We start from the raw sequence: 12,070 nt of genomic DNA, 5'->3' as shown, positions 1-12,070 counted from the left end.
CTTTGTATCCCCAAATGAACCTGAGAAGGGACTCCTCCAAACATCTCAATGAAGTCTTTCAAACAGACTAGACCCACTATGTCCCAGCCTACAATACCAATGCTCCTGCTTGCTGCTTCCAACTGGTGGGAAACCTCAAGAGAGAAGTGGAGTTCCTGCACGCCCCCAAATCCTGGCAACCTTTTTTGGCTAATCCCAAACTCCCCAGTCCCAGGTTGAGTGAAACCCTTCAGGCTGGGCCTCTTCCTCCTCCAGGGTTAAATTGCGTATTGAGGGGTGTGCGGTGAACAGGAGAACAGCTCAGCAGGCGTTTAAGAACAGCAAAGGCAAACTAATGAAAGCTGCTGCCCTTCTTTGGGGAGAAGTGGAGAAAGGCATGAGGCTTACGGTGTTTCCACAGCTCTTTGCATTTGCTGTGTTGGCCTCCCAGGTCCCTTGTGTCCAGCCAGCAGGGCCAGTAGTTGGGAATGAGGGAATCCAACAACATCTGCAGTTCAGATTTAAGGATGGCTGTTGGGGAACAAAGGCAGGAGGAAGGCTGTTACCCAAAGCCAAGATGAATAAATCACCATATGAATGATGCTGGCTGGGGTGCTCAGGATTCAGACCTGTCACCTCATGGCCATACCCATACGTTTTGCATTGCTATTGCTGTTCACACAAAGCCCACTTATAGAGGTCTGTTTGTGGACCCTTCACTCCATGCATATGAGGAAGCAGACCAAGCCTACAAAAGCTCATGTTGCCAGCTTCTTTCCTCCAGTTAGTCTTAAAGGTGCTACAAGATGCATTTGCATACTGGTTTTCCAGCCTAATGTGGCAATGTCTTTGATATATCAAACAGTTTAACTTTGTGTTGTTGAGATACAAGTACCTTCAGCTTCATTCACTCACCCAGTTTTATTTTAAGTTTTTAAACAAATCTGATTTAGTACAACTAGTTGAACGTTTTATTTCATGAAAGGATGCTTGTGAGTCTCTGAGCACCGGCAGCGTATGATGTTTGGTCTTGACTGCCTGGTTCTTGCGGCTGAGGGAAAAGCAAAATATTTTAGCAAATAGAAGCAGGCCTGTTAGTGTGCGCATTTTTTCGTCTACTCCTCTGATGGCCAGGGTTTGTCAGTGCTTCCCCCTTAGAAAACACACACATCCCCAAATGATTTATCCAGAGATATCCTCAAATTCATTATTACACAAATCCAGCTATCCATAGTTTGAAGAAGTTTCAAAAATACATAAATTCCAAAAAGCAAACCTTGATTTTGGCATTTTGCATAAGGGATATCATTTTACTGTGCTGTTGTGTACAATGAACTTGAGCATCCATAGGTTTTGGTATTGGTGGGGGATCCTGGAACCAAAGCCCAGCAGATACCAAGGGCCCATGACAACAAGAAGCCCATATCCTACATTTCCCCGTCTGACATGATTGGTTGCAGTACACTAGCCCAGACCATTGTGGATAAATGGAAGTAAATGGGTGTGGAAAGTTTTCCGTCCCACATCTTCCCATGCAAATGCAGCAGGTTTCTGCTTCCTAACTGCCCAGAAGGATGTGACGATTGCCCTGCTGAGCCTGCCAGCTCTTGTGCTCCTCTGGTTAGTTAAGGGGTCTTGTAGCTGGCAGGCTGATAGTCAAGTGGAGGACCCTGTGGGCAACACAATAGAAACTGCTGGCTGCCCCCTCCACTCCCACACTTAGGCATCTTACTAGCTTTATGGCTTAAAAGGGGAGAGGCCTTGCCTGTCTTCCTGTCAAATTCTGCAGAGGGTAGTTCTCAGCTCACCTTGTCAAGTCAGGCGAGTGGTTGTATGTATTGCATTGGCCTCTTTTGCTGCAGTGCTGCGTTATAAGCTCACCTTCAGGTTGTGCTCTGTGAGGGTCTGGGCTTTTCAGTTGTACATCTTCTCTGGTGCTGAAGGGAGCAGGTAAATCTCCAGCAGCAAGAGTTATCTGAGGTTTATGCTCCAGACTGAGTGAAGTCTTTCCCAGCAGGACTGCCTGGGTTTTGCTGTGAGCTCTGCGGCAGCTGAATCGGCACAGAGCAAGCGGGAAGGGAAGACCGTCGCAGGTCAGGGCCAGCACTTGCCATGGTGGCAGCGTCCTGCGGTCATCAGATGCTTCCCAAGGAAGTTGGCTGAACAGAGGCCCTCCCCTCTCCTTCCGCTTTGCCATGCAAGATTTCAGCCGGACTCTTTATTTTTAACCCCTCGCAAGCAACCAGACTGTCTGACCTCCCTGTTCCTGGGTTAATCTATTCCTTTGGCCTTTTGCCTTGCAGGGGATGCGAAAGCGAGGAGGAGGAGAAGGAAGAAGAGAGGAAGGAAAGGGACTGAGCCATTGAGTGCCAGCTCTCCCCAGGCAGAGGCTGGCTGTGGGGTGTTTTGGGGGGTCAGGACTTGACCTTTTGGACCACCCAACTTTCATAGTACATTCATTAACCATATCTTTTGCTTCAAGGAGAAGAAGGATGCTTGCGCAGCGCTTAAGGCGTTCAGTGTCCTCTCGGTGATGCTCGTGGTGCAGTCAGCTGGCTATTCTTTTCACTTTGCAGCTTCTTGGATCTTTGGGAGAATTACTCCTTGAACCTCCTTTTGAGGTGCATCATTTTTATTTGGGCTGCATCTGCACTGCAGAAATATCCCAGGGTGCTCCCATTTTAACTGCTGTGACTTAATGCTATGTAATTCAAGGATTTGTAGTTATGTGAGACACTTAGCCTTCTCTGTCGGGGTGCTCCAATGCGACAGCAAACTACAGTTAGTAGTATTTCGTAGCATTGGGCCATGGCAGTTAAAGTGGTGTCAAACTGGATTGTTTGTGCAGTGTGGGTGCAGACTTGCATGTGAGAAGTTGGAGCCTGAGCTCAGGGAATGGATTTGTAGTGGCTTTTGTTTTTGAAGCAGCACTAAGACAGATCTTTTCTTGAAGTACAGCTTGCAGAATTGGCCTGGGAAAGGTTTGGGGTATTCTGGTCCAAAAAATGCAACTTTCCCAAGTTCTTCAGGAAGGGCCTTGCTTTTTCTGAGTGATTGCTGAGTCTATGCCTTGAAACACCTCCTGAGACCCAAAGACAGCAATACCCCTCTCATGCCAATATTCCCAGATGCCCTTCCTCACAGCACAGGGGTCCCATTTGCAGGGAGTAAGTGGAGAGAGCCGTACTCTAAAGCCCCCCGCAGTCATGGAGCTCACTCTTGACTTGGGGTCAGTTGATCATCATTATAGGAGTGCACTTTTACTGTGCATGATGAGGGGAGTTATTTGGAGTATAGAAGGATGGGGTCTTGCCCCAAGGAACTTACAGTTTGTATGGGAGGTAGTGAAGATAATGGGGGCACTGCACTGCTGTGGAGCATTTAGTGCCACTGTGCCTTCCCAAGGGAATGCCTTCTCCATTAAAGTCAGGGAGGTAGCTGTGGGGTTGACTTTTTAGGTGCTTGCTTATGACGTCTTTGTTCAGACAACCAAGATTCTCTGAAGTATGAATCCAGAGTTATACATTTGAATGAACCTATGAGATATATGTGCGTAAACTCGCTCTATGTATGTTATATAAAGCACATAATACATAGATGCATCAAATACAGTGAACCCTTGTTATACTCTGGGGTTTGCTTCCAAGGTCCCCCGTGGATAACAAAATCCGTGGCTGCTCAAGTCCCATTAAATATAATGACAAAGCAAAATGGCGCCCCTTATTAAAATGGAAAATCAAGGTTTGATATTTGAAATTTATACTGTTTTTGAACATTTTCAAACCGTGGATGCTTGAATCTGTGTATAAGAAATCTGTGTATAAGAAGGGCCAATTGTGTGTGTGTGTGTGTGTTTCACCTTGCCTCTCAACCTCTGGTGATCCCATGAATTCCATAGAGTTTTCCTGGGCAAGGAATGCTCAGAGGTGGCTTTGCCCAATTTTCTTCATGCAAGAGGTAGGGAAACTGTGGCCTTCTGGATGTTGGACTACAGCTTCCATCATCCGTGGCCATGTTTAAATCCTGGCTAAGGCTGATGGGGGTTACAAGCCAACAGCACCTGGAGGGTCATGGGCTCTGCAGCTCTGCTCTATCCCCTGGGTCTCTGCTGTTCTGTACTCAAGACATGAGTCAAAAGCTGACTGGATGCTCTTGTTGCAGCTCTTTGTTCAAATTCCCAAACACTGTTCTAAGGCAGCCTCAGGTAAAGGGTGTCACAGTAATCCAAGACACACACACAGCCAATCCTTGTGGGAGAGGCTGGAGTATGAACTGCCTTGGAGCAGCTCCCTAAATCTGCCTATCAGAACCATGGGAGAAAGTCCTCTTTCCTCTCCCATGAAATACTAGGCCTCAGGGGAGGGATACGGGAGAGATAAAAGGGCTTCCCTACAGCCCAGGATTTGTTTCTGGGTTGTGCTGCATTGCTGTTAGCCCAGGCAGCTTTAGCAGGTGACAAGGCAAAGTCAAAGCGGAGGAGGAGGAGGAGAGGTTTGCCAAGAGTTAAAGCTGCCGGGTTTAACTGTATTTCAATTTGGAAAAAGTCTCATTCCAAGTAGCCCTGGGCAATGTACATGCCTCACCACCAAAGCTGTGACACATACTTTCAGACTTATTGGCTACCTTCTGCCAAAGCTCCAGCCTCTCCTACAAGGATTGTGCGTGTGTTTGTCTTGGATTACTGTGACACCCTTTGCATGAGGCTGCCTTGCAACAAAATTTGGGAATTTCAACTGGTACAAAGAGCTGCAAGCAGAGCATCCACAAGGGTGAGTTGTAGGGACCATGCCGCTCTCCTTGCTGCTGGTCTGTTTCTGGGCGCAATTCAGCGTGACTTTTAAGATCTAGAAAGCCCTATAAGCTTTGGTCCAGACTGTCTAACAGCTGTCTGTCTTCATATCTACCTGCATGGGCCATGAGATCCTCAGGAGGGTCCCTTCTCTCAAGCCCCCACCTTCGCCAGCACAGCCTTCTCAGTGGCTGCCCCAGGCTCTGGAAATCACTTCCCAGGGAGGCCAGAAAGACCCTTTTCCTGCTGTCCTTCCATGGGCAGACAATGACTTTTTATTCTGACAGGAACTTTTCAAGAAGGACTTGTAAGAGGCAGCTTTATTAGTTTTTTGTGGGTTTTCTGGACTATATGGCCATGCTCTAGAAGAGTTTATTCTGGACGTTTCACCAGCATCTGTGGCTGGCATCTTCAGAGAATGCATTATTGTTTTTGTTGAACTGTTTTAACTGCCTTTTATCTTCTTAAATGGTTCTAATATTGTGAATTGTTCCATTCTATTTTAATGGTGGACTTTGTGTGTGTGTTGGTTTTGTTGTTGTTGTTGTTGTTATATTGTGCTTGTTTTAAATTGCAGGCCACTGTAAGTCCTGATTTTAGAAAAAAAGCAGAAAATATACATACATACACAGAGAGAGAGAGAGATGAGAGCCAGTGTGGTGTGGTGGTTTGACTGTTTGATGTGATTCTCAAGACCAGGGTTTGATTCCCAGCTTGGCCACAAAACTTACTGGGTGACCTTGGGCAAGTCACGCTCTCTCAGCCTCAGGGAAAGACAATTTTTATTTATTTTATTTATTATGGTATTTATACCCCATTCTTCAGCCCTAAAGGCTATCAGAGCAGCTTACAATTATTATTTTTAATTAGACAGTTCCCTGCCCTCAGGCATACAGTCTAAAAAGACACGACACAAAAAGAGAAGGGAATGGTGGTTGGAAAGAAGAGGATCAGGTCCAGCAGTTCTTTTCTCCCTCTGAGGCCTGGACCAAGGCAGATGGACTCACTGGAGGATAGGCCCAAGGGTGCTGGGCCGGTCTTTTCACTCCCTCTCTTGATGGTCGCCATGAGTCAGAAACAACTTGAAGGCACACAACACAACAACAGTATACAGTTATAATAGTAGGAATAGTAGGTCAGTGGGGCAAGAAGACATTTCCACTGTGCAGATGGTCTAGCAGTAATACCCCGGGAAGCAGAGATGCCAGAAGTGGGTGGCTGTGTGTGTAGCTCTATTGCCCTGTCTTTCCTTTGGCCCCCAGGCCACATCCTGTGGCTCGCCTGGGAGTGCTTCCATGTCTCTAAATGGAGCAGCCCCTTGCCCTTCACCTTCCCTGGCACCTTCTGCCTGCCCTTGTGACTCTAAGATGGAAGGATAGGTGTGAGGTGAAAACAGTCCTCTGTGGTGCTCCTTCTGGGAAGGGGCTGATGTTTTGACCCTCCTAGCTGGAAAGTGGTGCAGGGGATGAGCAGCAGGGAGGCCCAGTGCTCACAAGCCTCCCTCCACGCGCGCTGTCTGGCTCATGTTTTGCCCCCTCATAAGGTGAAGTGGGAATGGGGGTCGTGTGTCTGTGTGCACATGCTCCCTGCTGAGGTGTGGGAGGCAATTGTAATCCCCTCTCTCTTTTCCAGAGATTTTCTCCAATGTGAATTGAGCCACTGGGCTCTGTCTTGGGGGACCAAGACCAAACAGCCTTCTGGGAGGTCACCGGTGGCCTCGGGCCAGACTGGGCTCCAGGAGCGCCTTTGCTGGAATCGCTTGCATTGGAGGAGGCGGAGGAGGCAACACCGGCAACTGTGACTCTTCCTCCCCTCTCTCTGTGTCTCCACTTGTCTTGCTTCCCTATCTCAGCCACTTGGAAAGGTGGCACTTGTGACAGCTGCTACTGGGGTAAGTATCCCATTCTTTAGCAGGTGCTCTGTATTTTGAGGTATCTGTGAAGGGATCCCCAACCTACCAGAAGGCATTCTCATGCGTGCCAGCAATTGGGTTTCCCCTCTGCTCTGCAGCATATCACCTTCTTGCTTTCCGGGACTGAGCTTGTGGGAGGCAGCGGAAGAAAGAGCCGTGCTCGGTGTGGAAGGGATGGGGTACTGACGTGCCATGAAGCTTGCAAAGACGGAGGCAGAGGGGAACATGCCAAACCTTTGGCCTTCCTAGTCTAATCTGGTCAACTCTGACAGACAACCATAGGTTTATGAGTCTTCAGGCAGGTCTCTTTTGTGGCCCCTCCTGGAGATGCTTCCAGGGGCTGAACCTGGGGCCTTTTGCACTGATGCACAAGCAGTTGTGCAGGGGTCTTTCTAGCCCGATACTGTCAACTGTGATGGGCAGTAGTGGTTTCTGGTGAGCTTCTTTACCTAACTCTGTCTGAGGGTCCCTGCAAGTTTCTCCTGGTGATCTCCCCCCCCCCCCCCCCAATGGACTGGGCCTGAGCCTGCTAAACCTGTGAAATCAGACAAAATTGGGCGTGTTTAGGATTGTATGGACCAAGGAATGACATTTGATAAGAATGTCTGGGACTAAAAGAAACAGAAGTTTAGGAGCATGAGCATGGCATTTGAGGCAAATGATCGGCGGGCTCATAACTTCTGATTCCACAATGGAGGTGGGTGAGGGGCAAGTTGCCTCCCGTTACATATATGCAAAGGATAAACACTACACAACTTCAGTACTTGCTGAGGGGGTCTTTTATCTCGAAACACAGGTTGGTCATGATTTATGTGCTTTGAGTACCTGGACCCAGATTTACAGCATTAAACCGGAGTAAAGGTCATTTAAAACAAATATAAAACCTCAGCCTCCTTACATCCCTGAGTTGAGAAAAAAGCAGGATTGACACCTATTATTATGAAGCATAATCATCATTACCAACATTCACTTACATGTTGTAATGATGATTATGCTTCATCATAATAGGTGTCAGTAGACTGAAAAACAATTCTTGAAAAGAAAAGAAAAGAAAAGGCATTTTAATTTTATTTTAATGCAGCTGTTTCTGCTTCAGCTGATAGGAGCCAATGTGGCATGCCTACCGAGGTGGGCAATATGATCAGTGGTAAATAGGTCAAGGAGGTTTAGGCATCTTTTGTCTAAAGCCCTAATTTGCCAGGTTTGTTTCTCTTTTGAGTTTTGGCCACCCCTGACACTCCCTGGCCAAGAAGAGGCAGCTGCAGGCTGGAAATGACACAGCTGCTAGGCCAGGTCCAAATACCCAGCCTGTTTGGCTCTGACTCCTGGGCATTAACCCCAGGCTTGTAGGCATTGTTTCCCTAGCCCTTCAGTTTAAATAAAAGTTTTGAGGGATGGGCATCTCAACTGATAGTCTTTCCTCTTCTGCAGCTCCCCAGCCATTGAAACCAGCCTCACAGCAGAAGCTTACGATCCAGGGCAGAGCCTTCAAGGTATAACAGAAGTGAGCTGGATGCTTCTAAGAAAACAACCACTCTTTTCTTTCTTGCAGCTGCCCCCTCTTCTCAATTCCACCCCCCCTTTGCCTGCCCTGAAATGGCCAGAGTGCATTCTTTAGACTTCAGAGGATCTCACGGTCCATTTTCCATCCTTTCCACTTTGGTCAAAAGAGGGGCTTGGGGCAGTAGCCATAGCAGCAAGGCGGGAGCCTTGCGTCCTGCTGCCTTTCCATTGGCACTCTTCTTGTCTCCAAGGTTGTTGGAGAAGAAAAGGAAGACAAACACAACTGACGAGAGGTGAGAGAGCTCAGTCCAGGAGCAGCAGGATGGCAGCTGAGACTCTGAACTTTGGGCCAGAGTGGTGAGTTAGTTTTTGATGGGGGGATGAAATTGTGAGGTTGAGGAAGGCACAGGGTGACTAGTGTACCCTTTTTGTGCAGAGGGTATGAGTGAGGGTTGCTCATTTATGCAGTCTAATCTAGATAAGCAAGACATGTAAATGTGCTGCTCCATTTTCCATTCTTCTGCCTCCCTTCAGGCTCCGGGCGCTCTCCAGCGGCGGAAGTGTTGCGTCCCCTCCACCCTCCCCTGCCATGCCAAAGTACAAACTAGCTGAATACCGATATGGGAGGGAAGAGATGTTGGCACTTTACATCAAAGACAACAAGGTAAGTGCAGTGCTGCTGCCCCCACCAGCCCTCTTTCGCTTTCTCTCACCTCCTTCTAAGGACCAGGGAGTGGATTTTGATTTTTATCATTTGTCCTCCTTTCTGGGTGGAGGTTTGACACTCATGTACAGGCCACTAAAATTTCCCTCTTCCTTCCTCCTTTCTACCTGTGGTCCCTGTCCCTGCAGGTCCCAGAGGAAATCCAGGACAAAGAATTCTCTGCCATTCTCCAGGATGATCCTCTGCAACCCCTGGCATTAGTACCGTTGACGGAAGAAGAACAGGTAAGGTATAGGACTGAAAAGAAGATCTTTGGCTTGTCAAGTCTGAGGAATCCAGGGACTCCTTCCTCTCCATGACATGTGATCTCTTTCTCTCTCGCTCTTTCTTTCCCCTCTTTTCAGAGGAACTTCTCCATGTCTGTGAATAGTGTTGCAGTGCTGAGGCTGATGGGGAAGGGGACTGGAGCTGCCCCCGCCGGGGTCTCCCGGGGCAGGGGCAGCACACGAAGCCGAGGTATGCAGACCTTTTGGGTGCTTATGGGATGTTGGGTGGGGAGTGCCCTCCCATTGCTGCCCTGTCCTCTTACATGGGAGACAGTTGTGTGCCCCCCAAGTGATGCCTTTCTTTCCATGGAACAGGCCGTGGCCGTGGCGAGAGTGGCTTTTACCAAAGAAGCATTGAAGAGGTGGAAGGAGCATTTGGCCGTGGTGGGGTTCGTGAGATACACCGTAGCCAGAGTTGGGATGACCGGTGAGTGATGAGGCAGGCGCTGAGATGAAGGTCTTGATGGTGACGGGTTGGCTCCCCTCTTCTCCTTCTCCTGCTCTGATGCTTGCTTTCCTCTTTCCTTCTGCAGAGGGGAACGTCGGTTTGAGAAGCCCATTCGGCGGGAAGTAGGTATGTGGAGTGTGGGAAGCCTCCGGTCTTTGGGGATCCATAGGCCAAGAACTGCCAGTGGGAATTTCCATTGCTGCTTTCAAGGATTATGGGGTATGGGTGGGAGGTAGTGTTCCCAGGTGTCTCATTTTCTACAAGTTATGCATACAGTATTTGGGGTCCTAAAGTCTTCTTACATAGCCTGAAATCCTGTATCTGAGAGTGGGTGCCAGCCCCACGCCCACCAGCCTGACTTCCAGGCATTTAGCCTGACATCCCAGATGCCAGGATTCTGTTTGCCGGTATCTTGGCTGACAGGGCACCACTCTTCCTCCTCTTTCCTCCACTGCGCAGAGTAAAGATTTCCTCCCATGATGCCTGATTTACCATAATGAGATTTACATAGGTTTGGGAGTTCCTGTGGGGTTTGAAATCTTGCAAGAGCTCTAAGATTTCGCAAAGCCCCCCCCCCAAAAAAAAAAAAAAAAAACTTTGTAGGCTTTCTTCATGTGTGAACAGTTGGCCACCCTGGTGGAGGACTTCTACTTTGGACATGTGCTGCATGGTCCTTCCCTTTCTGGGGTAATTGTTTAGTTATTGGAGCGATACCTCTTCTTTCTTGATTGGTGCTGCGGCTAAGTGACAACCAATAGGAGAAAAAACACACTTAAACCCCAAACTTATCAAGTATCTAGAACCATAAATTACATATACCTGGAACATTAAGCTATAAAAATCTGCTAAAGACAATAATAGGGAAAAAACGCACAGCAGCGGAAGACAATTTGGGCACGTCTGTAAAATTTGTATACAGTGGTTACAAACTGGTGTGTGAGGATAATCCTGTTGCCAGCCTTTGGCCAGGGGCACTACTCTCTTCTGAGGCCAGCTAGTTTTGCAGGACCACCTTGAATCAAGGAGAACTCTCAAGTGATGTACTTCCTTTGGCTGAGGGAGGAGGGCTACGCTGTCTGAAACACCATTGCTAGGTTGTCAGCCTAATTCCCAGACCCCTAAATTCCCTGTTGAGAGAGGCTTCTTCATGTCAGGGTTTGACTTTCAGTTCTTTCTGTTCCCTTTCCACTGAAATGGGAGGTATCTTTGAGTACCTGTTTTGGCTGTCATGATCCACAGCTGTGGCTTGTTGGAGTGTATATCTGGGTTCACTTTGGTGCTCTTTCTCTGGCAGATGGGTTTCTGGGGTGTGACAGTCCTTCCAACCTGGTCCTCCCAAACTCTTTCTGTCTTGCTTTCCCTTTCAGCCCGGGCACCGTTTGAGGAAGGAGCCCCTCCAGGCCGGAAGGACTTTGCCCGCTCAGATAGTGACAACTGGCGGACACTCCGAGAGGAGCACGAGGAAGAAGAGGAGAGTGGTGGAGGCACTGCGGCCGGCTCAAGAGGCAGCTGGCGGCAGAGTGGGGGAGCCAGGCGGGAGAGTGAGCGCTGGCGGTCAGCCAGCCCAGGTAAGGCTCCTGGTCATGGGGCTGCTGGTTGGGAGAAGGAAAGTTCAGTGAGGCCTCTGATCATGTGGGAGAGGTGGACCTCTGGTTGGCAAGGGCTCATTGCTTCACAGGGGACGGGGGCAAAGCAACCTGTAACTCCCTTCCTCTCACTCCCACAGATGGAGGGCCTCGGTCAGCAGGATGGAGAGAGCACGGTGGGGAAGGACGCAGGCGGAAGTTTGACTTCGACTTCCGAGATCGTGAGGATGAGCCGCGGGGTGGGCGGCGCCATCGGCACAACAGCGACAGCTTTGAGGATGATAAGGATGGGCTGCCCGAATGGTGCTTGGAAGATGAGGAAGAGGAAATGGGGACCTTCGACTCTTCCGGGGCCTTCATGTCCCTCAAGGTACAGGAGGCTGGGGCTGGGAGAGGGTGGGAGAGCCCCTACCATTGGGGCTCCCTGGAGGGATCCAGAAACGGGCTCAGGAAGTTCCCCCTCTTATTTTTTCCTTTCAATAACCTGCTCCCTTCCCCCCCAGAAAAGACCACATAAACACTTGCACTACTTTATGGAGGAATCCCCCCCCCAAAAAAAAAAAAAAATTTCATCCTGACATGCAGCCTAGCTTCCACACCAGCTTCATTGAGTTTTTCCAGCTCCTTCAGTTTTTTGTCTTGAATCCTGGCAAGGCTACCATGATTCAAGAAGCCGTTAGAGTAGCCTTTCCCAATCTGGTGCCGTTCAGATAAATTGAGACTAGAATTCCCATGCTTGGGGGTGAGGTTATGGGAACTGTGGGCCAATTCATCAGAGGATAGTGGGTTGGCAAAGCCTTGTCTGAAGATTTGCACAAAGCATTGGTGGTTCTTTTCGAATATCCCAAGGACAAACCGCAAGA

At 48.8% G+C, this 12,070-nt stretch overlaps 1 protein-coding gene across 2 annotated transcripts in view; it reads left to right on the top strand.

The window, feature by feature from the left end:
• The window catches only part of GIGYF1 (GRB10 interacting GYF protein 1), a 38,948-nt gene that overhangs the window by 6,931 nt on the left and 19,947 nt on the right, over window positions 1-12,070 (top strand). Inside the window, exons 2-11 of one of the 2 annotated variants that reach the window (XM_089481100.1) lie at window positions 6,401-6,659; window positions 8,112-8,173; window positions 8,435-8,540; window positions 8,718-8,847; window positions 9,036-9,131; window positions 9,252-9,363; window positions 9,489-9,600; window positions 9,707-9,747; window positions 10,989-11,189; window positions 11,348-11,577. In XM_089481100.1, the coding sequence (XP_089337226.1) occupies window positions 8,506-8,540; window positions 8,718-8,847; window positions 9,036-9,131; window positions 9,252-9,363; window positions 9,489-9,600; window positions 9,707-9,747; window positions 10,989-11,189; window positions 11,348-11,577 (957 nt within the window). In that variant the 5' untranslated portion in view covers window positions 6,401-6,659; window positions 8,112-8,173; window positions 8,435-8,505. Of the gene's footprint in view, window positions 1-6,400; window positions 6,660-8,111; window positions 8,174-8,328; window positions 8,541-8,717; window positions 8,848-9,035; window positions 9,132-9,251; window positions 9,364-9,488; window positions 9,601-9,706; window positions 9,748-10,988; window positions 11,190-11,347; window positions 11,578-12,070 lie in introns of those variants that run through there. The other variant, XM_089481101.1, reaches the window with a different exon arrangement.

Source organism: Sceloporus occidentalis, unplaced genomic scaffold (genome assembly GCF_023333645.1).
Source record: "Sceloporus occidentalis isolate IW3139 unplaced genomic scaffold, rSceOcc1.0.p SCAF_14, whole genome shotgun sequence".
In the NCBI taxonomy this organism is placed as follows: Eukaryota; Metazoa; Chordata; class Lepidosauria; order Squamata; family Phrynosomatidae; genus Sceloporus; species Sceloporus occidentalis.
This window is presented reverse-complemented; position numbering and strand designations above follow the sequence as displayed.